Source organism: Bos mutus, chromosome 19, assembly GCF_027580195.1.
Source record: "Bos mutus isolate GX-2022 chromosome 19, NWIPB_WYAK_1.1, whole genome shotgun sequence".
Classification (NCBI taxonomy): Eukaryota; Metazoa; Chordata; class Mammalia; order Artiodactyla; family Bovidae; genus Bos; species Bos mutus.
The window spans coordinates 37,180,132-37,208,015 of record NC_091635.1 but is presented as its reverse complement, the minus strand read 5'-3'; the positions used below and the strand labels follow the sequence as shown (position 1 = coordinate 37,208,015).

General features: G+C 54.3%; 5 protein-coding genes across 8 annotated transcripts in view; 2 read left to right on the top strand and 3 right to left on the bottom strand.

Annotated features, from left to right (window-relative positions):
* Window positions 1-1,908, bottom strand: part of NPLOC4 (NPL4 homolog, ubiquitin recognition factor) — a 50,141-nt gene extending 48,233 nt beyond the window's left edge. Inside the window, exon 1 of one of the 2 annotated variants that reach the window (XM_070390191.1) lies at window positions 1,738-1,908. In XM_070390191.1, coding sequence (XP_070246292.1) covers window positions 1,738-1,752 — 15 coding nt within the window. In that variant the 5' untranslated portion in view covers window positions 1,753-1,908. The remainder of the gene's footprint in view (window positions 1-1,737) is intronic. The other variant, XM_070390192.1, reaches the window with a different exon arrangement.
* A 6,731-nt stretch (window positions 1,909-8,639) lies between these two features.
* TSPAN10 (tetraspanin 10) lies at window positions 8,640-13,593 on the top strand. The gene is made up of 6 exons (XM_005905402.1): window positions 8,640-8,750; window positions 9,015-9,607; window positions 11,487-11,794; window positions 12,945-13,059; window positions 13,251-13,404; window positions 13,585-13,593. The coding sequence occupies exons 1-6, from the start codon at window positions 8,640-8,642 to the stop codon at window positions 13,591-13,593; spliced, it is 1,290 nt and encodes a 429-aa protein (XP_005905464.1).
* PDE6G (phosphodiesterase 6G) lies at window positions 13,150-19,600 on the bottom strand. Of its 2 annotated transcripts, none has more exons than XM_005905389.2 (4): window positions 19,381-19,600; window positions 14,659-14,898; window positions 14,163-14,203; window positions 13,150-13,724 (listed from the first exon to the last, which is right to left on the bottom strand). In XM_005905389.2, exons 2-4 carry the CDS (start codon window positions 14,802-14,804, stop codon window positions 13,648-13,650), a joined length of 264 nt encoding a protein of 87 aa, XP_005905451.1. In that variant the 5' UTR covers window positions 14,805-14,898; window positions 19,381-19,600; the 3' UTR covers window positions 13,150-13,647. The 2 variants fall into 2 exon arrangements, with proteins under 2 accessions (XP_005905451.1, XP_070246291.1); XM_070390190.1 differs by having other exon boundaries at window positions 14,659-14,902; window positions 19,430-19,600.
* OXLD1 (oxidoreductase like domain containing 1) lies at window positions 18,018-19,555 on the bottom strand. 2 transcript variants are annotated; one of them, XM_014481334.2, is made up of 2 exons: window positions 19,430-19,555; window positions 18,018-18,578 (listed from the first exon to the last, which is right to left on the bottom strand). In XM_014481334.2, the coding sequence occupies exons 1-2, from the start codon at window positions 19,442-19,444 to the stop codon at window positions 18,177-18,179; spliced, it is 417 nt and encodes a 138-aa protein (XP_014336820.1). In that variant the 5' UTR covers window positions 19,445-19,555; the 3' UTR covers window positions 18,018-18,176. The 2 variants fall into 2 exon arrangements, with proteins under 2 accessions (XP_014336820.1, XP_005905450.1); XM_005905388.2 differs by having other exon boundaries at window positions 19,385-19,523.
* On the top strand, window positions 19,552-25,229 carry CCDC137 (coiled-coil domain containing 137). Its single transcript, XM_005905387.3, has 6 exons — window positions 19,552-19,766; window positions 20,147-20,280; window positions 21,716-21,938; window positions 23,360-23,442; window positions 23,563-23,642; window positions 23,890-25,229. Exons 1-6 carry the CDS (start codon window positions 19,630-19,632, stop codon window positions 24,109-24,111), a joined length of 879 nt encoding a protein of 292 aa, XP_005905449.2. The 5' UTR covers window positions 19,552-19,629; the 3' UTR covers window positions 24,112-25,229.
* The last annotated feature ends 2,655 nt before the right edge of the window (window positions 25,230-27,884 follow it).

The window sequence follows — 27,884 nt, the reverse complement described above, 5'->3', positions numbered from 1 at the left end:
AATGTTTTAATACACAGCCTGGACATGAGGTAACCTCCCACTTATTTGTTTCTGCAACCTGTCTCCAATACTGAGGCAGGTTAAGCAGTAAAGAGCCCTGCTTCTCTTTGAGGGATGTAGTGACTGTGGCTTTGAATGTTCACTTAGGACCAAGAGCATGACACTCTACTCCTTGAGGAGTTAAAGGTCAGGATTACACGTTTCTGGAGAGTTTCAAAGCTTAAGAAGTTATTCTACTTGTTCGTTTACAACAAGACATAGAAGTCAAGATTTCCAAGCTAAGCTCAGTATTTAACTCCGAAAGACAAACATAACTTATACTGAGGGAAGTTATGGCCTGGCCTTTGACACAGGCTATAAAATACACAAGAAAACACAAACCAGGCAACAGAGACACATTAACTTCTTGGTAACCTAGGTCTCCCTATTTATGAGAAAAGTGAGCCCAGAATACTTCTTGGGGGAGTCAAAGAATTAGTAAGATAAAAATCAAGTTTTTACACAAAAAATTTTAGAAGACTTCTTCTAAATAAGTAAATAAACTTTTGAAATAAATCTCAGAATGATCTGTTTCAATTCCTCACAATGTGAGAAATTCAGCAAGAGATCCATGCTATCCACTAGAGCTTTGCCTTATACACAGACACAAAAGTGGCTTTCTCAGAAACAACTCACTTATCCACAGGTATTTCAATTCAGTTAAAAATACTACAGTAAAGAGAAAGTTTGGAAGCATATTTGAGTGCTCTTAACCTATTTCTAGGATGAGTTACCAAGAATTGGTGGTAAGTCTTATTTTAAAACGAGTTAGTTGCTCATTTCTTTTGGGCCATTTATTCCCTCTGCTCATCTCTAGGCTGGGAAACAGGGAGAAGGAGCCAGGGCCCCTGAATAGAGAGCAGAGCTAGGACTCACTAGAGGAAAAGTCTCAAAGTCCCAGAGCTGGAGGTTCCTGCAGACCTGACCATCCAGAGAGAATGCGTGCTATTCCCAACACCTGGCAAAACTGTTCGAGGCCCTCCCAAGGCCAAGTTCTGAACATGACTTGCCACCCCACACTGCTTTTGCTTCCCCCAGGAAATTCCAAGTGGTCCTTAAAGTTAACCAAAAAATTCTTCTGTTCAGCTGGTCTGTTGGGTTTTTTCCGGCTACACTGACTTCTGAGAGGAACTTTTCTCAAGTTAAGAGACGGCCAGTTTTTTTCTGATTTTCACTTAAAGAAAACAAAAAAACAAACAAAAAAAAAACACAAAAACTTTAAGGGGACGTGTGTTAATCTCTAACTTCGGGTACAAAATGAGATCTAACATCCCTTTACAGACAGGTAGCTGTCAAGGTCTCCTTGCCATCCGCCAGTCCACCGTCTCCCTTCTTCGCAGCTTCCTCTAGCGGAGAGGGGGGTCCCCATTTGTAGAAAACGCTTTTAGTGACCTGTGACAAGGCACTCACTGGGGCAACGGCAGGAGGCAGGAAAGACGGACAGGAGGCGAGGAGGGGTCTTAGCCCCCGGCAACCCGGAGCCCCTCTTCTAGGCGCGCCCGGCGAGACCCCGCGACCAGGAATAGACCGCCCGGCCTCCTACTCCAGCCGGGGACGGGAGGAGCTGAGAGGAGGTCGGGAGCCCAGCCGGCTGGCCGGCCCAGGAGGAGGAGGGCGGGCCGCTGCGCCTCTCCGCAGGCCGCGCCGGCAAATATGCTGCCTCATCCCGGCGCCCTCCCGCCCGGCCGCCCCACTCACGATGCTCTCGGCCATGGTGGCCGCTCCCGTGTCCGGGCTCGGGCCCCGGGCTGCCGCCGCCTGCCGCCCCACGGGCCTCGCAGCCCCGACCCCGGCCTCAGCCCCGGCCCCAGCCTCCCGCCGCCGCCGCCACCGCCGCTCCAGCTTCGCCGCCCGGCCGCCACCGCCGCGACGTCCTGTGCCTCACCCGACGCGCTCCCCCGGCCGCGCGGCCGCGCAACCAGGTTCCGGCCCCGCAATCAGGTTCCGGCCCCACCAACGGCCCGCGCCTGCGCAGGGCGGCCCCGCGCTGGGCTCTGCGTGGAGGGGCGCCCCCTGCTGACCACGCGGTGGAGAGAGGCTGCGCTGCAGTCCAGATGGAAGCATCGGAGCGCATCTCATCCACCGACAGAGATCGGTGGGCTCGAACTGGGCGCCTTGCTGGTCACACGGAAATTCTATTCTAAGTGTGTTCGGGAGGTCTTTGGGGAGGTGAGAGTGGAGGAAGCATGCGCTGTGTAACATTGTAGGATTCTTCTAGAAACTGAATGGAGAATAGTGCAGGAGGAGAATCAGAGAGACCCTTGGGGAGACTGAGGCTTTATTTAGTTCAGAGGGCAGAACACAGTGGCCATGAGGGGGCTGGACGCGGGACAAACGTTGCCGGAAGAGTTGATAGGGTTGCTCCTATCAAGGGGGAAGGTGTGTAGTTTTTATCCTGCTGACACACATCCTGCTTTCTCACCCTGTCCTGCTCTTCTTGTACAGGACGGCCTTTTTGCTTCTCATACAGTATGCTTCTCATACTGACTGTATCCCTCACCCAGAAGGACAAAACTGCGTCCTGGTGGTGAGGTCTCCTGGTGTGGTCACGTCCAAGCATTGACAGACATGCTGTTCTCCTCTACACCGCTTGCCTTTTAATCTCCGTTGTGTGACTGTGAAGGTATTACATTAACGTTTTAAAGTTGTATTAGTAGTTATATTTCTGGGGCTGCCATGACAAAATACCACAGACTGAGTGGCTTAAACTTATTTTCTCACAGTTCTGGAGGCCGGAAGTCGGAGATCAGGCTTGGTGTCTTCTGCGGCCGCTCTCCTTGGCTTGCAGATGGCCGTCTTCGTCCTGTGTCTTCCCTCTGTGCAAGTGCATCCCTGGTGTCTCTCTGTGTCCCAGTTTCCTTTTCTTATAAGGACATTAGAGGACGGCCCGCCTTAATGGCCTGATTTTAAGTTAACTACCTCTTTAAAGGCCTTACCTTCAAAGTCTCATTCTAAGGCCCTGGGTTTGGACTTCAACATAGAAATTTGGAGAGGGACACAGTTCAGCCCATAAAAGTGGGAGTAACTACACTTTCATCCAAAGGCTACCCAATATCAGAACAGGGCTGAGATGGAGCCAGAGAGGTGACAGCCATCTTCCTGAGATCCTGCTCTGAAGCCTGATGCAGCAACTGATGAGGCCGGACGTGTCCTCTTTGAGGAAGAGACGAGCCACAGTCTGGCTACACTGGGCCTGACCTCCAGCTCCCGTCCTATCCCTGACCTTCTGCCCGTAGCACAGCAGCCTGAGTAGTCCTTTTGTCAAATTGGATGCACCTTACTCAACACCTGTCATCTCCTCATCTCACTCAGAGAAAAATTTGAAGACAGCCATCCTTATTCAGACTTTCCAGGCTTGTTCCCACCTAAGGTACTACATGTGCCCGAAACGCTCTTCCTGCACGTCAGCCTGGCGTGTGCCGAGGGCACTGCCCAGACCCCCACTCAGGACCAAAGCTGCTGGCAGCGCTGGCTGAGCTCCCCTTTTGGGACTTAGCTTACTCCAGATCACAGTCCCTTCCCCCAGGCAGCTCATGCCCAATAACAGCAATGGTTAGCAAGGCCCACCCCCATGTCTCAGTCTGGTACAATTCTGCAGGCCATCCCAGCTGCGAGGATCCCTGAGGCCTTTATTGGGATTGTCTGATTGCTCACCTTCTCCCTCCGCCTGTGCCATGCTGCTTCCATTGCAGGTCTGGATCCTGAGACACTCCCGGGTGACCTTCCTAAAGTCATCCTCACAGGGGCCTTGCCCCAAGAAAATCTATGGGGCTCATTCCCTCTCTTCCTTCAGCTTCTCAGTCCTCTTGTTCTTTTCTTTTCTTTTTTTTTAAATTTTTTAAAATATTTATTTATTTATTTGGCTGTACTGAGTCTTAGTTGCAGTACCAGGGATATTAGATCCTGGCATGCCAGGATCTTTAGTTGCAGCATGTAAACTCTTTACTTGTGACATGTGAAATCTAGTTCCCTGACCAGAGATCGGACCTGGGCCCCCTGCATTGGGAGCACAGAGTCTTAGCCTCTTGACCTCCAGGGAAGTCCCTCTTTTCTTTTTTTAAATTGAGATGACATTCACAGAACATACAGTTAACCATTCTAAAGGGGAAAACTCACTGTCCTTTAGTGCATTCCTGATGTTGAACAATCACCTTCTCTATCTAGTCCTAAAGCTTTCATCAACCCCTGAAGGAAACCTCACACTCATTCAGCCGTGGCTGCCGTTTCCCCCTTCCCCAACCACTGGCAACCACTAACCTACCTTCTGTCCCTATGGCTTTACCTATTCTACAAGTGGAATCACATAATATGTGGGCTTTTGTGTCTGACCTCTTTCACTGAGCATCATGCTTTCAAGGTTCATCCATATTGTAGCCTGTGTTAGAGCTTCTTTCTATTTTATGGCTGAGTATGGTAGGCTTCCTGGTGGCTCAGTGGTAAAGACTCTGCCTGCAGTGCAGGAGCTGCAGGAGATACTGGTTTGATCACTGTGTTGGGGAGATCTCCTGGAGGAGGGCTTGGCAACCCACTCCAGTATTCTTGCTGGAGAATCCTATGGACAGAGGAGCCTGGTGAGCTATAGTTCATAAGGTCACAAAGAGTCAGACATGACTGAAGCAACTAAACACATATGCACACATATTCCATGGCATGTATGGAGCACATTCTGTTTGTCCATTCTTCATCAATGGACGCCTGCGTTGTATCCATCTTTTGGCTGCTATGATCTACGTATTTGTTTGAGTCCCTGTTTTCAATACTTTTGGGTGTATACCTAGGAACCAGAGCCTTACAGTGAGGCCTTCCTGATCACCTCATACAAGACATCACCACTATTTCCTTTCCTTGCTTCATGACACTTGTGACCATATAAAACAGCACATATTTGCTTGTTTCTCCACATACTGTCTGACTTCCCCTGTACTTGAATGTAAGCGCCTAATGATGGGGGATCGTCAACTTTCATCACTCTATACTGCAGGGCTCTGCACTGCAGACCAGTCCCTGACAGAGAATAAACTCTGTGTCAGTCATTTGTGCTCACAATACTGCTACGTAATGAACCCTCCCAAAATTCAGTGGCTTAACACTCAGCTGGCCCTCTGCCTGAGTTTAGGCTGGGCTCCAAGGAGTAGTCATTATGGGAGCAGCTAGTGAGGAACCTGAAGCAAAAACACAGATGGGAGCTTCCCTGGTGGCTCAGTGGTAAAGAATCCGCCTGCCAATGCAGGAGACATGGGTTTGATCTCTGGCCTGGGAAGATCCCCTATGCCGAGGAGCAACTAAGCCCGTGTGCCACAACTATTGAGCCTGTGCTCTGGAGCCTGAGAGCCACAACTACTGAGCCCACGTGCCACAACTTCTGTGCTCTAGAGCCTGGGAGCCACAGCTTCTGAAGCCCATGTGTCCTAGACCCCGTGCTCCTGTGCAACAAGAGAAAGTGAAAGTCGCTCAGTCCTGCCCGACTCTTTGTGACTCCATGGACTATACAATCCATGGAATTCTCCAAACCAGGATACTGGAGTGGGTAGCCTTTCCCTTCTCCAGGGGATCTTCCCAACCCAGGGATCGAACCCAGTTCTCCTGCATTGCAGGTGAATTCTTTACCAGCTGAGCCACCAGGGAAGCCCAAGAATACTAGAGTGGGTATTCTCCAAACCAGGATACTGGAGTGGGTAGCCTATCCCTTCTCCAGGAGATCTTCCTGATCCAGGAATCGAACCGGGGTCTCCTGCATTGCAGGTGGATTCTTTACCAACCGAGCCACCAGGGAAGCCCGTGCAACGAGAGAAGCCACTGCAAAGAGAAGCCTGCATACCACAACTAGAGAGTAGCCCTTGCTTGCTGCAACTAGAGTAAAGCCCACACAGCAACAAACACCCAGAGCAACCAAGTATAAATAAAGTGTGTGTGTGTATATATATATAAAAGGACAAGATAAAGCAAATAAAAAATAAAAAGTGCTCCCTGGGCCATACTAGTCTGGAATTGGACACCAGGAAGAGATTTCAGGGGATGGCATAGGTCAGGGACCATCAGTGCCAGGCTGATCAGGGCCCAGCAAGCAGCCCATGTGTCTGGATTGTGAAGTGGTAAGTGAGGAAGGAAAAGAGATGGGCTAAAACATCAAACAGAAGAAGCTGAGAAAAGGAGTGGGGAGGACGATGGAGACAGGACAGGGCACACAAACCCCCCAGAGACCACCCTTTCTCCTGCCATGCAAACGTGTTTGCAGAGGGGCTCCTGGCAGCCTCTGTTTTCCACGGTCTCAGGGCTCTAGCAGCCAATAGCAGCATCCACACACATCATAGTCTCATGCAGTCCATAAGCTGGACTCAGGAGGTGTGGAGGTTCATGCCCAGGGTCTTGCAGAGTTGGTGAGGGTAGGGTCCTGCTCTGAGCCAGTCTTCCCACTGCATCCAAGCAAGGCAGGCAGGGCGAGAAGGCAGATGATGCAGGCTCAGGGAGCCTGGAGCACACCTCTGTCTGTTCTCTGCTGCATGGTCAGGGTCCTTTCAAGCTCTAGGGCCCAATAGTGACCTTGACAAAGTTCTGCTGCTGAGAAACTCAGAGGGTGAGGGATCCCGGGTTCCTTAAAACCAAGAAGGATGTAATTTACCCAGTGACATGTGAAAATAAAAAGGCACTTCAAATATACATACATACATTTGTATACTTATGGGCTTCCCTGGTGACTCAAACGGTAAAAAATCTGCCTGGGATGCAGGAGACTGGGCTTTAATCCCTGGGTCGGGAGGATCTCCTGGAGAAGGGAAAGGCTCTGCATTCCAGTAGTCTTGTCTGGAGAATTCCATGAACAAAGGAGCCTGCCGGGCTACAGTCCATGGGGCCACAAAGAGTCAGATACAACTGAAGCAACTAGGCACACACACAACACACGTAATTATATGTATATATTTATATATGTGGAGAAGGCAATGGCACCTCACTCCAGTCCTCTTGCCTGGGAAGGCCCATGGACGGAGGAGCCTGGTGGGCTGCAGTCCATGGGGTCGCAAAGAGTCGGACATGACTGAGCGACTTCACTTTCACTTGTCACTTTCATGCATTGGAGAAGGAGATGGCAACCCACTCCAGTGTTCTTGCCTGGAGAATCCCAGGGACGGGGTAGCCTCGTGGGCTGCCGTCTGTGGGGTCGCACAGAGTCAGACACGACTGAAGCGACTTAGCAGCAGCAGCAGCAGCATTTACATATGTATGTATATAATTATGTTGGTCAGTCGCTAAGTTGTGTCCGACCCTTTGCAACCCCATGAATTGCAGCACACCAGGCTTCCCTGTCCTTCACTATCTCCTGGAGTTTTCTCAAACTCATATTCATATATATATATATATATATATATATATAATTTCTTTCTTTCAGTGAATAAGTCAGAGGATAAACTGGCATTTAGCTGTGGGCTGGTCTCCCAGGCTATTACTGGGGCCCAGGATCTGATCCTCCAGCTGAGCTGAGGGGCAGCACTGAATCTGCCAGGCTGTCCACACCGGGACCCTCTAGCGATGACCACGAGGCCAGCCCCCTGACAGCTCCCACGTCATGCCTGCACAGAGCAAGGCCAAGAATCTGGGCTCAGGAAGAAGAATTCTCTGCATCTCAACAAGCAGAGGCTGTGTTAAGCCCTAAAATATGACTCCTCACATGATCTGGTCGTGACCACGGCATCCCAGTGGGGCTCACAGCTCACAGAGCAGCCAAGGCCACAGGCAACACCAGGCCTGGTGTCCCAGCCAGAGAAGCCAGCAGGGTTCAGTACACCTGTCCTGGGGAAGGATGGAGGAGGGGGAAAGGAGCCCCCTGCTGTCCCAGGTAAGCAATGACTGCCAGGGTTGGGGGTGTTCTCTCTCCGAACCCACCCAGAGCCCCAATGTGTACTGGGGAGGCAGGATGCCCTGCTGCTAAGATTGGGGTGGGGCTTTACTAATCAGGTGCCTTAACCACCCCCAGCACCCTGTTCCGACCCTGAAAGGTGACCCAGCGTTGCCCTTGTGTTTAACATGGTGTGGGGTGCATCCACACCCCAAGGATAGCACACACCCAGGGACCATCACCCATCGGGCCACCCCCACATTTCCCCTGCCCCCACCCACCTGTGACCCAGCCCCCATCGGCCTTCTCATCTCCCTGTTGCCCACTGTCTAAGGCTGCCATCCACTCAGCCCCGAATGGCCCCTAGACAGGAGATCTGGCAGGTCTCCCTGTGGATCTGGGTGATGGGAGGGTGGGCTCTGGCTCGGTGCAGAAGGGGCTGAAGGCCAACGTCATCGGCAGCTTGTCCTTTTGCTCTTACTGACGTGAGGTCTGGGGGATGCTGATCAATAACCCTTCTTTCCTCTGCTCTGATGCGATCAGACAGGTGGGGAGTAAAGGGCTCATTTCTTCCTGGGAAACTGGGGACTCTGCCCAGGCCTGGGGTCTTAGCTTCCTCATTCTTCCCGCAACCAGACTTCAAGGGCCTGCTGCCCCTTCCCCTACAGAGAGGGGGCAGAAGCCCTCCCACACCTGCCTGCCAGTGGAGGGGTTGGGGAACAGGCAAAACTGAGGTGGAGACTGTCCGTCAAGGGATGAAGTTCCATCGATGAAACTGGCAGCTTCTCCCAACCTCATGATCAGTGATTCAGGCATCTGTTGGGGAACTGGGAGGAGGATGGGACCCCCAACCTTCAGCACCCCGTTATTCTTTACCTGGGTAAGGTCAGGGCCCCCAAACTTGGCTTAGTGTCCTCCTGGAGGGCAAGGTGGAGTCTTTGGGAGGCCCTGCATCCCACAGAGCCCTGGTCTCCTGGCCACACCCATGTCCCTGGGCTTCTAGGGTCTCTGAACGCCCCCTTCCACCTCCGCTGTCCAGCTTCCTCCCCCTGAAGGGTCTAACCCTGCTCCCAGCTGAGTGTCACAGGGTCTGAGTGAAGGGGGTCGCACCGGTGAGACCTCCCTGTTCCTTCTTCCTCTGCAGGAGGCTGGAGGTCAGGAATCACCCCTCGCCGGGAGCAGCTCCCTCACTTCCAGTCGCCCAGGACTAGCTCCCTGGGAGGACCCGGCCTGGAGGGCAGGCTTTGGGGGGTTCCTGGCCTGCTTGCTCCCCTCAGAAAGCAGCTGCCTCAAGTGCCTACTCTTCTTGTCCAACTTCCTCTTCTCCCTGCTCAGCCTGCTGGCCCTGGCCATTGGGCTCTGGGGCCTGGCTGTCAAGGGGTCTCTGGGGAGTAGTTGGGGGTCCCCCCTGCCCGCAGACCCCATGCTGGGACTGGTGCTGGGCGGGCTGGCGGTCAGCGTGGTGAGCCTGGCGGGCTGCCTGGGTGCCCTCTGCGAGAACACCTTTCTGCTGCGCTGCTTCTCCGGGGGTGTCCTTGCCTTCCTGGTGCTGGAGGCCGTGGTGGGGGCCCTGGTGGTGGCCCTCTGGGGTCAGTTACAGGATGGCCTGGAGCACGTCCTGCGCCTGGCCATCACCCACTACCAAGACAACCCAGACCTGTGCTTCCTCATCGACCAAGTCCAGCTGGGGCTGCAGTGCTGTGGGGCGGCCTCCTACCAGGACTGGCAGCGGAACCTGTGAGTCCTGGAGCCCATGAGGGAGGAGGGCTGGAGAGGGGGTGGGCCGCACTCATATGCCCATACTCACTTGTACACACACTCACCTGTACAGGCTCCTCACCCATATACTCACATGTGTGCACACGCTCATGCAGGCACATTTGCACATGTACATGCTCGGGCCCAGCCAGGGCCACGTGATCACGCAGGGATGTTAACAGAGAAACTCAGCTGGCAGACGTAGAAAATCATTTTTGGAGATTGTTGTTTTGTTTTTTTCCAGTAAGGACATCATACAAGACATCTCAGTGTCAATTGAAAATATCTTTTAGGTGAATCTAGCTTCCCTTAGAGAAGGAAATGGCAACCCACTCCAATATTCTTGCCTGGAGAATCCCATGGATAGAGGAGCCTGGCAAGCTATAGTCCATGGGATCACAAGAGTCGAACACGACTTAGTGACTAAACCACCACCAGCTTCCCTTGTGGCTCAGCTGGTAAAGAATCCGCCTGCAATGTGGAAGACCTGGGTTCAATCCCTGGGCTGGGAAGATCCCTTGGAGAAGACAAAGGCTACTTCAGTATTCTGGCCTGGAGATTTCCATGGACTGTGTAGTCCATGGGGTCGCAAAGAGTTGGACATGACTGAGCAATTTTCACTTTCACTTTAGGTTAATCCAGGACATCCCTCTAGACTATGACCCCACGGTTCTCCCTCTACCATGTGTGTATGTATGTGTACATGTGTGTGTGTTTAGAGTCACATGGAGACTCTTGAAAACCAGCCACTTGTACCCGAGACTCCCTGAGATGTGCTGAGCCCTTCCTTCCGATTACCAGGCACCCTACAAGCACTCGCAAGGCTTGTTCTCACTGGGTGGCCATGTGTGACTTTGGGTTGGTGGCAGCCCTTTCTGATGTTGTTATGTTCACCCAGCCTACCGGTTTCCAAGCCCCGGCCTTAGTGAAGCCCACTCTTCGAGGAGATGAGACTGTGCCTGTATGGGGCGGGGGGCAGTGAGGGATGAGCCTGCAGCTCACAGGGCCCTGGACGCTTTGACTAGATGCCTAATCAAAGCCAGGGGCACCTGAGGGCTGCCTGAAGCAGGTGATAAGAGCAACACTCCCCCCAGGCCCTGTGAGCTCCTCCCAAGCCTCCTGTCCCTTGTTGCTGTCCAGTGTGGCCCCTCACACCCCCACCACAACCCACTGATCCCTACAGAAGCCTCTGCCAGTCCTCAACCCACCTTCTCCGGCTCCAACCCTGCTGCTCAGACCAACTCAGCAGCATCTGTGGGGCGAGGCCGTCTTCCTTCCAGCCCCCATCAAACGCTGGCCTCCCTCCAACTGTCGTGTGTGGTGTGTGCCTTCTAGCCAAGAAGCTTGTGCAGAGGCCTGCCTGGTGTGGGATGAGTTATAGAGAACTGGATATTGTGTGTGTGTGCACGCGCGCATGCGCAGGTGTGCATGTGTGTGCCTCTATACATGCATGCCAGTGTGGATTCATGCTGTGTGTGTGTGTGCACTCATGCCTCTGTACTTGCATGCATACACGCGTGCATGCCTACATGCCTATGCATGTGTGTGGCCATGGAAGTTTGGAGGTGGGTAGGAGACATTCTGGGAAGCTCAGTGGTAAAGAATCTGCCTGCCAGTGCAGGAGACACGAGTTCAGTCCCTGGGTAGGGAAGATCCCCTGGAGAAAGAAATGGCTACCCACTCCAGTATTCTTGCCTGGAGAATCCCATGGACAGAGGAGCCTGGAGGACTACAGTCCATGGGATTGCAAAAGAGTCAAGCACAACTTTAGCGACTAAGCAACCGCAAAGAGACAGTTCACACTGGGGTCCCAGACCAGGGGACCTGCCCTCCAGACTGACACTGTATGCCCTTCCAGGTACTTTAACTGCAGCTCCCCTGGGGTCCAGGCCTGCAGCCTTCCTGCCTCCTGCTGCGTTGACCCCTGGGAAGGCGGAGCCTCTGTCAATGACCAGTGCGGCTTCGGGGCCCTGGGCCTGGACGAGGACGCGGCCCAGAGGGTGGTGCATCTGGAGGGCTGTGGCCCCCCGCTCCTCCAGTGGCTGCGCAGTAACATCCGGACTGTGGGCTGCTACGCCATCGTGGCGGTGCTGGTCCAGGGGGTGGAGCTCCTGCTGGCCATCCAGCTGGTGAGGGCCCTGACTGTCCACAAGGGGGCAGAAGGGAGTGGGGGCCTGTCTGGAGGAACCCCAGACCCAGTGTCCCACCCTCTGCTAAACCGGTCCTGGTCTGACCAGCTGGGGGGACAAAAGACCCCAAAAAGATGCGGTCTGGGGCCGCAGGCCTCCCCTCCCCTCCCAGGGCATATGTCAGAGTAACCTGCCTGGGTGCTTAGGGACACACGTCTTGAACCCTCAGGCCACCTCCACCTACTGACTTCCAGCTTCCTAGGGTTCCCTTTCCCTCACACTGCCTGCTTGCTTGCAAACGCTGCTGTTCCAAGTGTAAGCTGACCTTGACGATGGCCTGGCCAGCATCTGCCTCCCACGAAGGGTGCCAGGCAAAGCCACCTGGCCGGCAGGGAGAGCGGGGGGCGAGAACTGGATGAAATCCTGCTGCCAAGCCCCCAGCTCTGAATTTCACCTTGACTCTCACTTCCAATTTTCACCTCTGACCTCCGCTCCCAACTGCCTCCAAGTCCCACCTCCAAGCCCAGCCTTCGAAGCCCCATGTCTTCACCGTAGCCTGGCACCTGCACTCCTCTGGGGCCATCTCCCCCTTTCCTGTCCGTTGAGGCTCAGGCCTCTCCCTCCAGAGTCTTTTTTTTTGGCACAGTGTAAGTTTTATTGCGATGTATCACTCATACAGTAAATTGCACCAACCTTAAGTGGGCAGCGTGAGGCTTCTTACTCGCCTACACACCTGTGCACCCCCTACCACTCCCAGGTCTAGCTCCAGCTCCAGCAGAGTTCTTTGTCCCCTACCCAAGGTCACCCCCGTTGGACCCTTGTTACCTTCAGTTCGCATGGCTTTTTCTGACCTTCACATAGACAGGATCATGGGGCCCCCTTCTTGAGAGTCACTGTCCAGTCACTGCTGTATGAACAGAGCCCCACATCCGTGTGGACATGCACCTGGGCAGTTTCCAGAAGGTGACTGCTAGTAGGGACAGTTTTGTGCAGGTCTATGTGTATATATGACAACGTGCCCCGCTGTGGGGTCAGGAGTGGAGTTGCAGAGTTGCTGGTGGGCATCTGTCTGGCTTTAGTGGACACTAAGGGTGGGCAGGGGAGCCCAGTTTCCCTGCACCTGTCTCCTCACCTGTGGGGAGCAAACAGGCCTTCTCTCCCCTTGACCCAAGCTCCCATCCCTGCAGTACATGAGGCTGCCCGCCTTGCCCCGATCCAGCCTTCAGGAGCCTTCTCAGCACCCAACGTGTTTCCTCCCCTCAGCCTGGCCGAGGCCCCCCCCCATCCCTGCCACCTGCGCCTGTGCCATCCACTCCTACTGAACAGACCCTATCCTCGGGCCCTGTCCCCACTGACAGCACACCCCAGACAAGTGGTGGGGAGCACGGCTAACTTTATTTGAAACAGGACAGCGAGCATGGGCCACGTTGGAAAGGACAAGCTTCCTACTGGTGTGACTGGTCCAGGGGGTTCTCATTGTCTGACGCCTGCAGGACTCCTGGCATCCACCTGCTGGCCCAACGGCTTCAACTGGGAAAGGCTAGTGAGGGGAGCCCGTTCTCACCCCCAGACAGTCAGGCCAGGAGGCGGGGTGTGGCAGACACCACTGGGAGGCCTGCCCTAGCTTTCCAGCCTGGGGAGGAGAGGGTCTGTGGATCAGTGTTTCTGGAAGTTAAGCAGAGCCTGGCTGCCCCGAGAGGGTGTCCTGAAGGGAACTGGTGGGCTCCTGGTAACTAGCATTCAGGAGGCTCCAGGCTGCCGCCCTGTGAGGGTCTCCAGACACAATCCAGACACTCTGGACCTCCCGGGGCACAGCTCTCCTCACAGGAATCTTGAGCAGGGGGTCAGGGTGGGCAGCGGAGTAGAGGGGCTGAGGGCGGGGGTCCAGGGCTAGATGATGCCGTACTGGGCCAGCTCGTGCAGCTCCAGGTGGTTGAAGGCCTCCCACGGGCAGATGACGGTGATGTCTGCAGGACAAGGGGGCAGCAGGTTGAGGGTCCCATGGCCCCCAGTGCCGCCACGCCCTCCGGGCCCTGTTGTCCACACCCCAGTGGTGAGAGTACAAGGTCCTTGAGCGTAGAGCCCTCCTCTCAGGACACACTACCTCTGGGGGGTATTGAATGGGTGCCTTGCCCAGGAAGAGAGTGGGTACAGCAGGCCTGGAGGAGGTGGGGTGCAAGGTGGGCCTTGCTGCTGGTGAGGGGGGGTTGGGGTGGGGACAGCAAGAGCTTTGTTCCTCCCAGCCCCTCCAAGCACCCACTGAGTAGGAACGACCCCACTCAGGTGGTGTCTGAAGCTTGCAGTCGGGAAAGGGAATGAATCACAGCTAGGGGGAGGTGCCCTCTGCCTGGGGTGGGGGGCTGGGCGAGCGGGGGGACCTAGGTGGACACTTGTGGTTGTCATACCTGTTCCCAGGCCTTCCATTCCAGGGATGTCATCACCAAACCTGCAAGGACAGAGCAGTCAGGGCCGGTGGCCAGGAAGAGGAGGGAGGGGGGCGTGTGTGGACTTGAGTGCAGGTTCCTGGGAACGTGGTGTGTCTGAGTGTGTCCTAGGTGTGTACAGATAGGGCTGCGTGTGTGGAGATGCACATCAGTAAGTGGGGTGCTGGTTGAGTGTCTGGGTGACAGTGTGGGTGGGTGTGCTTTCCAGACCTTTCAGCAATAACAGCTAAAAAGGACCCCCCTACCCGTCCCCAGGGAATGGGGACCCTGAGACAGGCCGGCTCAGGCCCCCGAGAACTGCCCCACCCACTTAAGAGGATGGGATCGCCTTCCACCAGAAAAGGGTGGCTGAGGCCCCACCCAGCCCCCCACCCGCAGTGCAGCCCCCCTCCCTCCTGTACAGCTGGTGGGCCCTCCACCCCCCTCTCAGAGCCACCCCTCCCACAGCTCTGCTTACCCTTGGACACCTTTCTTGGGGGGCTTGCTCTTGAACTGCCTGGTTTGCCGCTGCTTAAATTTTGGGGGCCCTTTCCTGGGAGTGACGGGTCCCCCCATCACCCTGGTGGCCGACCGGATCTCGGCCTTGGGTGGCTCCAGGTTCATGGCCAGGTTGGCAGAGATCCTGCAGCGACCTTCAGCTTCTGGACTCCCTCACGCTCTGGGCCCTCCTGCTTCCGACCCTCCTCGCAGGTCTCAACTCCCTGGAGTAGAGGAAATCCTGCAATATGAGACCCACTGGTCCCCAGTAGGACTTGGACGGCAGTCCCCTGCCCTGGGGAGCCTCTGCCAACTGCACCTGGGGCCCAAATGAGGACCAGGAACGGGGTGAGAGTGCTGGGTGGTCCCCAGGGGCACCCTCCTGATGGCTTCCTCCTTCTGCATTCCCCATCCCAATCTCTGGGGTGGAACACTCAGCCTCATTTATGGGGGCATGTTGGGCACCCAATGGTGCCTAAAAGTAGCCTGAGAAATGGGAGGGCAGGGGAGGGGCCTGTGTCACATTGAAACCCCCAACTGTGTAGCTGTGTAGCCTTGGTTCTAGCAGCATCTTCCCTCTGCTGGTAAACACAACCCCTCCACCCGCCACCACTCGCTAGGTGCCAGCAGCACCTGCTGGTGTCCTTAAACCCACTGCATGAAGTGGCCTCCCTTCCTCCTCTCCCCCAGAGCTTCCCCCTGGATGCCCTAAGCCCTGGTGACCTTGGCCAGGGGAAGCTCACCTTCCTTTAAGCCTATTAGCACCAGAGGGAGACTCTAATCTCTCAGGAAACACTGTGAGCCCAGAAGGTTCTGGGGCTAAGTACATGACACAGCCAGGAGCCGTAGCTACCCTGGCACTGGATGCCCCAGGCACCACCTCTTGTGGCCCCTTTTCTTGTCCCCCATTTGTGGGCTGCAATGCCTGACTTCTGTCTGTGGCCACTGCCTGCCGCCTGCTAGAGTTTAAGGGCTGAGACTAGTTGGGAGGCAAGGACAGCTGGTTCTATCAAGACCAGTGAGGAAGGCCTGGCCATGAGTACCAGGGCACCTAGGGTTGGATGGGCCCCGCTGTGGACCTCCCCTCCCTAAGTTTTGGCCTCTGTGCTGGCACCAGCATCAGCCTGAGAGGAACCGGGGATCAGGGGCTGGATCTACACTGGGGCCAAGGTGGACAGCAGCAGGTCTGGTGGCCCTGACGGCTCAAACCCCACAACACCCGCTCCTCACGGCCCAGGCGCTGTAGGCCCAGCCAGACCCTTTCGTCAGTCCCAGGCCATGGGCCTGGTGTGGGCAGTTCTGAGACCTGATGGAGCTCCAACTATCAGATGCTATCCCATGGAAACCACTGCCTGAGCTGCCCTGGCTCCAGCCTGGCCTGTGGCTTGTGCCCATTTAGGTTGGTTGAGGGTGTGTGGCCTGAGGTTCCGAGACCAGTGCTAGCCTGGGGGACAGCCTGCACCACCATCTGACACGGGGAGCAGAGGACGTGATAGGCTGGGCATCCTCTCTGAACAGGGCAGTGGCTGGCCTCCCAGAGACCCAGACCTCAGGACGGTGGTGAAAAGCCCACCAGCTCCCCACTCTCTAGGCAGATACCCACTAACACCCTTGGGTAAGAGGCCACCAGGAAAGGCAACCTGGGAAGGTTGCTACTCACCAGGTTCTGGGGCAGCAAGTCTCAAGGGACCGTGGGTGTGAGTGGCAGGCCTCCCTCAGCAGGGTGCCCGCTGGGCATTTATCCTGCAGCTGGGTAAGCTGATTAGGACTGTGCCTGACATCTCACTAATGAGATTGTGGGGCTGGGTAGCACTACCGAGGATTCCCCGAGATGGGGGAAGGGGCTCAGGTGCGGTCAAGGTAAGGACAAGCTGGGGACAGGGTCAGGACAAGCAAGGGATGTATGATCATGAACAACCAGCCTCTCCTGAAGCTGCTTGTTTTTAAAAAAATATTTATTTGCTACGCTGGGTCCTAGTTGTGGCATGCGAGATCTGTAGTTGCAGCATGGGAACTCTTAGTTGTGGCATGTGGGATCTAGTTCCCAGATCCGGGGTTGAACCCAGGCCCCCTGCATTGGAAGTACGGAGTCTTAACCCCTGGGCCACCAGGAAGTCCCTGAAGCTGCTCATTTTTGAAGCAAAGATGACACGGCACTGGCTGCCATCTCAGGCCTCTCTCCGCTTTCAGTCCTGACTGCCGAGGAACCCCTTTCTGGCCCCCAAAGCCAGGTAGCCTGGTCCTGATTCACTTTGGTGGGCTCGCCTCTTATCCCTCCTCTTGCTGTGTGTTCTAAGGAACTCCTTCCACCCAAGGGCCTTTGTACCTGCTATTCCCACCACGTGGTACATTTTCTACATCTCTCACCTTCCCCTAGCTTCCTCCTCCTGGGACTTCACAAAGATCAACCCCAGGTTCATATACACATAGAAAATCTTTCTTTTTTTTTTTCATAAATATGTTTTATTGAGAAACATACAGTAACTTCTTCCTACATCTCTGAGATTAACTACCTCTATGTTGTAGACCCCTTCAGGGGCCTCAGGCCCACTAAGGTCTGTTGTGCTTTTGTCTCCCAGGAAATCTCTTCCTGGGCCGTTTTCAAATCTGTAGGACATGACTGAAGTAGATGCTCTCTGACATAAAGTGTAACAAACCTGTATTGCTACTATCATGTATTGCTACTATCATGTTTCTCTGAAAAAACCAAAGCTGATTCTAGATGACATCATTAGCTGGCCAAGACAGCTGGCACGACTGAGTGTATCCTCAGGCATTATTAGCATGGCAGCATGTCTTAGGGCTGTGTCGTTTCATTCTTCTGTCCACAGATCTGCCTTCATGGAAAATGCTGGCTTTACATTGAAGGCCTCTACCTGGGAAGGCCTGTTTTATCAGCTCAACTCCTTCGTGAAGTTGGATGAAGTCGGATCACAACCCTAGCTTTTCTTTTAAATGAGGAGATAAAATAGGCATAAATTCGTTTAACCCTGTCCGTCCAGGCCACTGGTATCAGAGCTTGGAAGTCTGCAGTTGGATGGATGGGATGCTTCCCAGGCCATCTGTGGGCATCTGTGCCCACCAGTGCTTTGCTAATGGCCACCTCACAGGACCAGATGGTCCTCCCTCTGCCGCACCACTGACAGTGACCAGAGCTGACCTGTGAGTGAGACTTCTGGGATGCTGGGACATGGAAGGGGGCCCCTGGGGTCATTGTCACTTGAATAGTCAAGGAAACAGGTTTATTTTCACCTTCACAGATTGGTGAAGGCTGTAGGTGCCCTGTGGACATATGATAATATGACATAAGCCTACAGATGATGACACAAAAGCCTGCTGTCTAACCACCGCAGAGAACATATTTATTCTCAGGCAAAGTCAATAAACAGCTCTTCCTACTCCTGCCGACACCAGCCGCACGAACGGGCCGTGGATAAAGGTGGCGGTGCGGGATCCTGAGGAGGAGTATGTCGGGGTGAGGGTGTCTGGCCAGGTGGCTCAGCCTCCACTCCTAATGCGGAGCTGGATCTCCATCCGGAGGAAGGCCTTGAGGTTCTCATCAGTCACATGCTCCTCCAGGGCAGCCAGGGCCCGCTCCCCGCCGTCCTGATAGTGCTGCAGCAGCGCATCTGCGTATTCCACCCACACACAGTTGGGGCAGCCACTCATGCAGCAGTTGGTGGGTGGCTGGAGCTCAGGTGGTGGTGGGTACAGGGGTCCTGAAGGGCCCCCACCCTGTAGGGAGGACTTGGGCTGCCCGGTGCCCGCTGCACCTGCTTGGGACCCCACTTCCACATGGTTCTTTCCAAACTCTCTGTGGGCTTCACGGACTTGGATCCTGCGAAGAAGGCTGCCGCCTCCAGGAAGCTTTTGGCACCAGTCCCAGCTGGACAGTGGCCCCTAAGGATGCAGATAAGCACATGAGTCTCTAGGAAGCTGGTAAGGCCCAGCCTGCCTCCTGCTCTGGGCAAACTTTGGCTTCCTGTCACTGGCAGGGGACTCCATGTCTTTCTCAGCTTCCTTAATTCCTGCATGACCTTAGACAAGTTACTTCTTCTTTAGACTCAGTTTCCCATTTGTAAAAGGGACCTGACGCTTGGGATGAGGATGACCCATAAGTTCATGAGAGAGGCTGGGTTCAAGGCCTGGCACTAGGCAGGCACTCCAGCAGATGGTGAGTGGAGAGACTGTACCTCCAGCTAAGATGCCTTTGCCTGGTGGTCAGGACTGTGGCGGGGGTGGAGGCTTGTGAGCTCCAGGCCAAACAGCCACCTCTCCCTCTCCAACCAGTACTCCCACATTTCCCTCCCGTGACCATCCTGACTAATCGCATCACCCCTTCATCCCTCTTCCTTCTGTCACAGGAGAAGCCCAAGTCATTCCCAAGGTCCAGGGCGCAGCCTTCTCCCCACCTGGAGCCCCCACCCAGGCCCCTTGCTCTGTCTCCAGGGCACTGAACACGGGCCCAAACTTTATTTCTCTAACTTCTCCAGCGAGGAGCATCAGCTCCTATTCACTGAGGTTTCCCCAAAGGCCTTGCACACAGCAGCTGTTCAACAGGTACTGGACGGGGGGAACGAGAGCAGAACCCGCCGGCACTACCCCGAGGTCTGATCAGCGGCCGGAAAAGCGGGGCTCCTCCGCCCCCATGGGGCCCAGCCTCCCGAACACATCCCGTCCCCGTCTCCGTCCCCGCTTGTACTTGCCCCGCCGAGGGTAGCGGCAACCACCGCCCGGCCTCCCCCAGTTACCCTTCTCAGCAGCATTGCCCGCGGCCTGGCTCACTGCGCACGCGCTGCAGGCGGCCGTGAAAGGCGGCCGTCCTGGCCAATCCCGACCCGTCAGGGAACTGTACAGCGCCGATGGGAGCAGGAAGCGGAAGTGGGGGGCGTAGGGCGGGACCGCGCGGGAGTGCGGAAATGGCTGTTCTGTGAACCCCGTGCTTGCAGAGATGGCTGGACTCCGGCGCGGAGCGGCGGCGGTGGCCCCGGCGGGAACGGCGGGGTTTGGGAGACCAGGGCGACCGCAGGGCCGGAGGCAGCAAGAGTTGGGGAAGCAGCGCGCGGCGCCACGGCCGGGACCGCGCAGGTGGGTACGGATCTCACCGCCCTGAAGACACCTCGGCGCCCCTCCGCATGCCGGGCACAGCTCGCTGCCGGGTCCGGGCGGTGGGCGTCCCGGAGGATCAGCTGGGTCGGCAGAGCCGTGACGGAGTCTCCGGTGTGGCCCATGTCACCTTCCGGGCGCCGTCTTGTCATCCTGGACGAAGTCAGGTCCTCCCACGCAGGGAAACCGGTCCAGGGACAGTCTCCGGGCGGGCTAGGACGAGGTCGTGCTCCCTTGACCGGCACGCCCGAAAGCGGCCCGGTTAGCCTGCGAAGTTTCTTTCTCCAGGCTGAGCTGCGGTTTCTCTGATTCTGTTTATGCTCCACTTGAGACCTGTCTCACCCCCGTGTTCTCCTTCACAGCAAAGAAAAGAAGAAAGTGAATTGCAAGCCCAAGAACCAGGATGAACAGGAAATTCCTTTCAGGCTGCGAGAGATTATGAGGAGCCGGCAAGAGATGAAAAATCCTATCAGTAACAAGAAGAGGAAGAAAGAGGGTAACTGCAGGCCTATGCTGGGTGGCCAAAAAGCCTTGTGTGTTTGAATCCACTTAATTTCACAAATAAAAAGAAATCTGCCAGGCTTGGGCAGTTCAGACGGTGCAGGAGCATGTGGAAGGCTGACTGAAGGCTGGTGTCACCAGGGCCAGAGCGGTGGGTGGCAGCAGGTGACAAGGTGGTTTCAGGTGAGGCTCCAAAAGGAGTCCCTGGGGCCTCATGGGTTAAGATGGAAGTGTTGATTTCCACCACTGCCCCCCAAGAGTAGTGGAGATACATCAGAGGGGACAGTCAGTTCAGATTTACTTGAAGAAAAAGGTTGCTATGTAAGGATTGAGGGAGTGAGAGGACACTGCAGGCCAGCCTTACTATGATGATGGTTCCTTGGACCAGAGTGCAGAAGTCATGGTGGAGAGAAGTGGATGGTTTCCAGAGGTTATGGAGGGAATTGATCAGACCCTCTGGGAAGTTCATTTCCACACCCCCCCGCCCCACCCCTTTCCCCAAGGCCAGGTGGGGTGCCCACCTGTCAGCCTCTCCCTGAATGCTGGGGGAATTGGGTCCAGAGTGTTTGTGTTTCGTGTACACGTATAGGTGTATGTGTTCCTAAACATGATACTGACTTTGCAGCAATGCTGTTTTGTCATTTCTTTGTAAACCTTAGTCTTTTTATTGGGGGTTAGATGGCTGCCAAATCAATAGTGAAGTAAAGAATTGAGGAAGCAGAGGGGTAGAGGAGGTCACTGACCCAGATGGATGATGGCACATTCTGAACCATGCCCTATAGAGTCAGCACTTTTGGGGGGTTAAATTATTTTAAAAAACATAAACTTATGTATATGGTGAAATCAATTCTGAAAGGTATGAGGTGAGGTGTCTTTGAATCCTGTTCCCTCCCCCTAAAAGAAACCACTATTCATCTTCTTTTTGCCTTCCCAGGGGAAATGTTAGGCCTATTTTAGTTATTCACATGTTAGTCATACATATTTCACATTTCACATATTAGTAAAAGCTATACTTTCATTCTGTATATTGTTTGGTGTCCTGGGTTTTCCCTTCCAGTGGATTTTGTAGATCTTTCCATGCCCTTTCCCATAGCTCCACGAAGCTCTCCTCAGCAGTTGTGCAGTGACACGTTTGGATGAACATAAGGGCATTCATTCAGCTGGTCACCTAGTGACGGACACTTAAGGTCTCGTCACTTTTTTCAGCTGAGCTGCAGAGGACATCTTTGATGTGTGCCAGTGAGCTGTGGGGATGCCACCCAAGGGTGCCCCCAGCTGGCATCTTAGAGATTGTTTAGTTCCCATGTGAGTCTGCTCTTCCCTTTCTGCAGCCTGGGGAGGGGAGATGGACATGGTGACCAGCCCAGCACCACCCAGTCCACCCCGCTGCCTTCATCACTCTCCCCTCTGAGGTCTCCCTTTGTCCTCAGCCCAGGCGGCCTTCAGTAAGACATTGGAGAAGGAAGCAAAGGGAGTGGAACCAGACATTGCCATACCCAAGTTCAAGCAGAGGAAGTGGGAGTCCGACAGGGCCTATGTCCGGCGTATGGAACAGGAGGCGCAGCATGTGCTGTTCCTCAGCAAGAACCAGGCCAACCGGCAGCCCGAGGTGCAGGCGGCTCCCAAGAAGGAGAAGTCAGAGCGGAAGAAAGCGTGAGTGGGAGCTGGAGGGGCTGGGAGGCAAGGCTGTGGGGTTCCTCGAATGTCTTCTACATTGACAGCATCTTGTTGCCAAGGGGCACCCTCCCCACCCCATGATTCAGAGCAAGCAGGACCTGGTGTCAGTCTCTGTTTTTCTCTGCACCTCAGCCGTTTGACCTAGGAGGCTCTGAACCCACAGAACTCTGAAAGCCTAGCGTTCAGAGTTTGTCTGTGCCTCTCTGTGGAAAGCATCAAGGGATCCAGGAGCCAAGCGAGGGCGAGCTGTCCCCTCCAGCCCAGTCATTGTAGGGAAGTAGAAAAAACGTGAGACTCCTTCCCAGGAGTGCTTGCAAGCCACCAGGGGGACTGTTCCTGCCCCACAGAAGTTAGTTTCCAGGATTGACCTTTCCAGCCCCAAAAAGATTTGAGAGCCTGTAGCTGTGTCATTTGGACAAGTTCTGTGACCTGTCAGACTCAGCTTCCTGGTGAAGATACTGGCACCAGGAGGAAGCCCACCACCAGCTGCCCATCCCTACTCTCAGCCCTAGAGGTCTAGGACACAAGCTATATGCTACCTTCTTGAGCCTGTGGGTGGGGGCTGGGGCAGTGGTTTTAGCAAACAAATGCTTTTTGAGATGTGTTTCTGCCTCTACTGAAACTTTTGTCGTGAACCAAGCCAGGCCTTCATCAGAAATTTCTCTGAAAGCAGGGACTGCCTGGGTAGCCCAGTGCTGCCACTGCGAGGGGCATGAGTTCCATCCCTGCTTGGGGGAACTGAGATCCTGCATGCCATGTGGCGTGGACTTAATTTAAAAAGAAAGAAAAAAATTTCCCTAAAGCTGTAAAAGTTTGATTGTTTTCAGCTTTGTGGAGTTTCTCCATGTCCACTTATAGTACACGTACTCCTCATATTAGCCAATGAAAATAACATCACACAAAACCGGTCCCAGGTACCAGTAAAAGCCACAGTGATCTCCAGCACTCATTGGACGCTGATTCCAGTAACAGTAAGGAGCCACGTCACACATGCTACTGTGCAGGGCCCTTGAGACCCAGCAGCACAGTTGACACTTGGGGCAGGTGATTCTCTGGGGTGGGGGCTGTTCCATGCCCCGTAGGACAGTGAGTGGCATACCTGGCCTCCACCCATGAGGTGCCAAGAGCACCCCACACACACACACATTGTAACAGCCCAGGACATCTCTAGACATTGTCACATGGCTCCAGGGCTACTGATGCTGAGGACCCTTGACCTAGAGCTTTGGGAGGGTCTGCTGGGTTCAGGAGCGCTCTCTGTAGGTCGTGGGGTTTGGAGGCAGCCCCCTGGGGTCTGCCGTGGAGCATCCCCCGTGAGCAGGGGTGACCTCTGCCTCTTCCCGAGTCCAGTCAACCGAGGGTTTAGGAGTAAGAGCAGCACTGTGCTCTCTTCCCAGGTTCCAGAAGCGGCGACTGGACAAGGCCCGGCAGAGGAGGGAGGAGAAGGCAGCAGAGAGGCTAGAGCAGGAGCTGCTCCAAGGTAGCTTTTCCAGAAGCAGTTGTGTTGGGGTCAGTGGGTGGGCTAACAGTGGCTCTGGGTGCCAGGGCTGCAGGGCTTGTGTGGGCACCAGGCTTCAGCTGTGCTCCTCTGCCCCTGCAGACACGGTGAAGTTCGGTGAGGTCGTGCTGCAGCCCCCAGAGCTGACTGCCAAGCCCAGGATGAGTGTGAGTAGGGACCAGGTAAGCAGGAGTTCGGGGAGTTGCCCTTTTTGCTCCTTGATGCTGCTGGGTCCAGGGCATACAGGAGAGCACCATGTTCTCACGGACTGACTTTTGGACTTTTGAACTGACCTAGACCCTTCCTGGCGTGCTGCGATTCATGGGGTTGCAAAGAGTTGGACACAACTGAGCGACTGAACTGAGACCCTTCCTTAACCTCCCCTCCTTCGTGAACCTGTGCCTCAGCCTCCCTCTCTCTGTTCTTCAGCCTGGCAAGAAATCACTGATGCTGAAGAAGCTTTTAAGCCCCGGCAGTGTGTCCCAGCCTTTGACCACCTCGCTGGCCAGACAGAGGATCGTGGCGGAGGAGAGGGAGCGGGCCGTGAACGCCTACAGGGCGCTAAAGAGACTGCAGCAGCAGCGGCAGGAGACTCAGTCGCCACAGCCACCCCACCTCCCTCCCGGGAAGAAGCCAGAGATGCAGCTGTGATGACGAGGGACCAGAGCTGCTGCACCTCGGCTGGAGCTGGACAAGCAGATGGCCTACAGTTGAGCGTCCTTTCCTAGGACATATCCTGGGACTCAGGTGGGGGAGTGGGCTCCTGTGTTTTTTTCTCCCTAGAAACTGCTCTTTCAGGAGTGACCATCCACTGGACCCATGTCTCGCACAGAGCATCGTCTGTCTCCTGAGCCCCCGTAGATGGAGCCACCATCTGGGTGAGATGCAGTCAGCGTCGTTCCCTTAAGCCTAGCGTCACATGCAGCTTTGTTCTGAACACACAGGTCCAGGCTGAGACACAACCCAGGGCCACTTTAGGGAGGGCCAATCCCGTAATCCTGTCCCTAAATGCCAGTGAGTTGTAGATACTGCTGACTCGATAAGCGAGGCTCTACCGGATTCGACAGAGCCACATGGCTGGAGCCAAAGCCAGACAGCAGGCTGGTGTGGGGCAGGGGCGGGGGGTCAGCATCTAGGCCACCTAGACCACTGTCATCATGGTCCCCACAGGGCAGGCGGAGCCACCCCAGCTTATGTTGGGGTGCGAAGACTAAGCCACCCACACCGTGGATGGGGAGGCTGAGTCCTTATATCATTAGGGTCTCTGGGGAGGACACGGCAGGGCTCTCCAGCAGGTCAGGAGTGGCTAGACAGCAAGGACAGGGGCCCAGCTCAGGGCTCTCGCGATCAGAGCAGCCATGTGAGTTCCTGCTAAGGGCAGGGCCTGGCAAGGTTTGAACCTCCCACGGGCGCCAAAGGAGAGAGGACCTGGGTTTAATCCTCCTGCTCAGGTGTGGGATATAAATGAGAGCATGGGGATGTGGCTTACAGGCTGCTAGCAGTCGAACATGGAGGGACAGGGTCAGGGCGCTTATCGCCCTGTTGGAGGTTGACAGCTGCTGGGCTGCCTTGCTCTCTACAGCTCAGGCTCCTCTAGCCAGCAAAGGTGGCCTGGGCACCTCAGCCAGTGCTAGGCCTCAGCGCTTGCCAGGGCGGCCCGAGAGAATGAGTGTGGAGTGGTATGGGGTCTGTTTTGCTCTTCCCCAAGTTTGTATTTTATGCAGTGAAGTTTATTTTTGAATTAAAAGATTGAAGTTCTGGAAGCTGTACCTGGAATCAGGGTGTCACTCTCTGGGGTGTGTTTCTGCATGGTGGGTGGCCCCAGCCCTTGCATGGGGCGGCCAGGTGCTGGCTGGCTGCAGTAGCCAGGACTCACCCCCCATCACATGGCAGTTGGGGCGGGCAGCGCATCTCTCGTTCAGTGCTGGCATCCTTCTTACAATTGGGTTCTGAGACAGGCAGGGCAGTGAGAGCAAGGGATGAGGTGGAGCCGCTAAGAAACACCGGTGTTTCCTGGACGCACTGTAAGTATGGATTGAACGTGGGAATGAGGAAACAGGTCATGGTGAAGGAAGTTTGCCCTTGGTCACATGAAATGTGGAAATTATATTTCCTTAGACCCTTGTTGGAGTGCCTCTAAAAACTGGTCAAGTCGCCTCAGCTGGCTTTACCATCAGAGATGTCACCAGGCCCAACCTAACCCATCAGTGATGGTGACCAGGCTGGGGTCATCCCTCTGAGATGGGCCCCCAAGCTGGGCATCACCCCTCAGGAATGGACCCAGATTCAGGTCACCTTTAGAGATAGAACCCAGGTAGGATCAGCCATCAGGACATCCAGCCTGCGTTAAGGGTGTTGACTCTTGGCATGAAATAAGATCTTTGGCGAAAATGAGTTTATTGGAATCAGAATTTCAATTCAGAACAAGCAAACTGTGTGGCAAGATGGAGAAGACAAAGGGAAGGTGAGCTTTTACTAGGTTTTAGGAGGAATTGATGCTTTTGAACTGAAGTGTCGGAGAAGACTCTTGAGTCCCTTGGACTGCAAGGAGGTCAAACCAGTCAATCATAGAGGAAATCAGTCCTGACTGTTCATTGGAAGGACTGATGCTGAAGCTGAAGCTCCAATACTTTGGCCACCTGATTTGAAGAACTGATTCATTTGGAAAAGACACTGATGCTGGGAAAGATTGAAGGCAGGAGAAGGGGACGATAGGGGAGGAGATGGTTGGATGGCCTCACCGACTCGATGGACATGAGTTTGAGGAAGCTCGGCAAGTTGGTGATGGACAGGGAAGCCTGACGTGCTGAAGTCTGTGGGGTCGCAGAGAGTCAGACACGACTGAGCGACTGAACTGAAGTGAGGAGGAAATTAGGAGGGATCTGGTTTTCCATTGGCTGCAGTGAGTAGCTTGTTTCTGAATCAGAGGAAATCTTTCTGCTGGGCCTGTGAGCTGTGGTGCTGAGGGATGCATGCATGAGAGAGCCTTCCCTTCAGAGCTTCCCGACTCCATTCTGATTGAGCTTTCCTTTGCTCATTTCCACATTTCCTCCTCCCTTTTGATCCGGTCTTTGCTTGAGAGCATCACTGATCAGTTTTAGTGGAATTGTATTTTGTCCCTCAATGCCAGGACCTTGCCTGGACATCGTGTCCCACATCAGAGAGAAAGTGCATAGTGATTGACACTGAGTGAGGCCACGTTTGAGTAACAAGGAAAGTAGAAGGAGAAACTCTCAGCCACTTTCCCTGTTAAAATCATATCTTGTAAAGAAAGTACAAGCATCAGTAGTCATCTCAAGGCACTGAGTCAACATCATTGTATTTAGTGTGCATTTCTGACATGTACGAAGTTTTAAAATAGGGAATTCCTGGTGGTTCAGTGGTTAGTACTTTGCACTTTCCCTGCCAAGAGCCCAAGTTCAATCCCTGGTTGGGGAACTAAGATCATGCAAGCTATGCAGCATGGGAAAAAAAAAAAAAACAAACAAAAAACCAAAACTATGCAAAGCAGAATGCAAAAGTAATATATGACAACTAGCTTGTATGATGGTTCTAAACCATGACCCTAGACCTGAAGGTAGCTGAAAAATCAAAGGGCCAAGGAGAGTCAGGTGAAATTCGTGCTTGTTCCCTCATCTTGTGTAATTGAGTTTCTACTTCTCCAAAGGTGTTTATCCAAGTAGTAGTAGTTGTATTTGCTATTGGACAAATGTCTCCTTATTCATTAAGTACGAGATCAAAGTCTCTGTGGCTGTCTAAAGTTACTTTAGTGGATGAATCAAGTGCTAGTTGTTGGGCCGCACAATTTCTGGTTATGTGCCCATTGGCACGTACTCTGACCTAAGGAGGTTTTGATGAGAACTGGCCAAATGACACAGACTTGTATAGACAGCACTTGACCAATAAAGTGGGTTCCTCCGTCGCTATGAAGTTCAAAAAGTGTTCCTTTCCAATGGTATCTGAGCCACCGAGGAGGCAGTGGCCTGGCTGGGTGGAAAAGCTTCAGTCCAATGAAAAAACATGCAAATCATTGTTGCTGTTTGGTCATTAAGTCATGTCCAACTCTTTGCAACCTCATGGGCTATAGCGCACCAGGCTCCTCTGTCTGTGGGATTTCCTGGGCAAGAATACTAGAATAGGTTGCCATTTCCTTCTCCAGAGGATCTTCCCCACCAAGGGATGGAACTTGCGTCTCCAGCATAGGCAGGGTCCTTTACCACTGAGTCACCAGGGAAGCCCTGCCAATACCAAGAATTATACCCATGAGATGGTGGGCAGCTCTGTGAAACCCACTTGCCAAACCTCAAATGGTCTGTCAGGCAATTTGGAGCGTCTGGGAGGGAGCCGCGTGGACACTTTTTCTGGATTGCATTTTCAGAATGTGACACCAACCCTGGATCCAATATCTTCCCACATAATGCTGC

Coding starts and splice junctions, on each gene's coding strand:
- TSPAN10 (XM_005905402.1), top strand. CDS start 8,640: ATGAAACTGGCAGCTTCTCCCAACCTCATGATCAGTGATTCAGGCATC. Junction 11,795..12,944: donor CCACAAGGGGGCAGAAGGGA/GTGGGGGCCTGT, acceptor CCATCCCTGCAG/TACATGAGGCTGCCCGCCTT. Junction 13,060..13,250: donor CATCCCTGCCACCTGCGCCT/GTGCCATCCACT, acceptor TGACGCCTGCAG/GACTCCTGGCATCCACCTGC.
- PDE6G (XM_005905389.2), bottom strand. CDS start 14,804: ATGAACCTGGAGCCACCCAAGGCCGAGATCCGGTCGGCCACCAGGGTG. Junction 14,204..14,658: donor CCCAAGAAAGGTGTCCAAGG/GTAAGCAGAGCT, acceptor CTGTCCTTGCAG/GTTTGGTGATGACATCCCTG. Junction 13,725..14,162: donor AATGGAAGGCCTGGGAACAG/GTATGACAACCA, acceptor CTTGTCCTGCAG/ACATCACCGTCATCTGCCCG.
- OXLD1 (XM_005905388.2), bottom strand. CDS start 19,444: ATGCTGCTGAGAAGGGTAACTGGGGGAGGCCGGGCGGTGGTTGCCGCT. Junction 18,579..19,384: donor TTGCCGCTACCCTCGGCGGG/GCAAGTACAAGC, acceptor CTGCATCCTTAG/GGGCCACTGTCCAGCTGGGA.
- CCDC137 (XM_005905387.3), top strand. CDS start 19,630: ATGGCTGGACTCCGGCGCGGAGCGGCGGCGGTGGCCCCGGCGGGAACG. Junction 19,767..20,146: donor CCACGGCCGGGACCGCGCAG/GTGGGTACGGAT, acceptor TCTCCTTCACAG/CAAAGAAAAGAAGAAAGTGA. Junction 23,643..23,889: donor TGAGTGTGAGTAGGGACCAG/GTAAGCAGGAGT, acceptor TCTGTTCTTCAG/CCTGGCAAGAAATCACTGAT.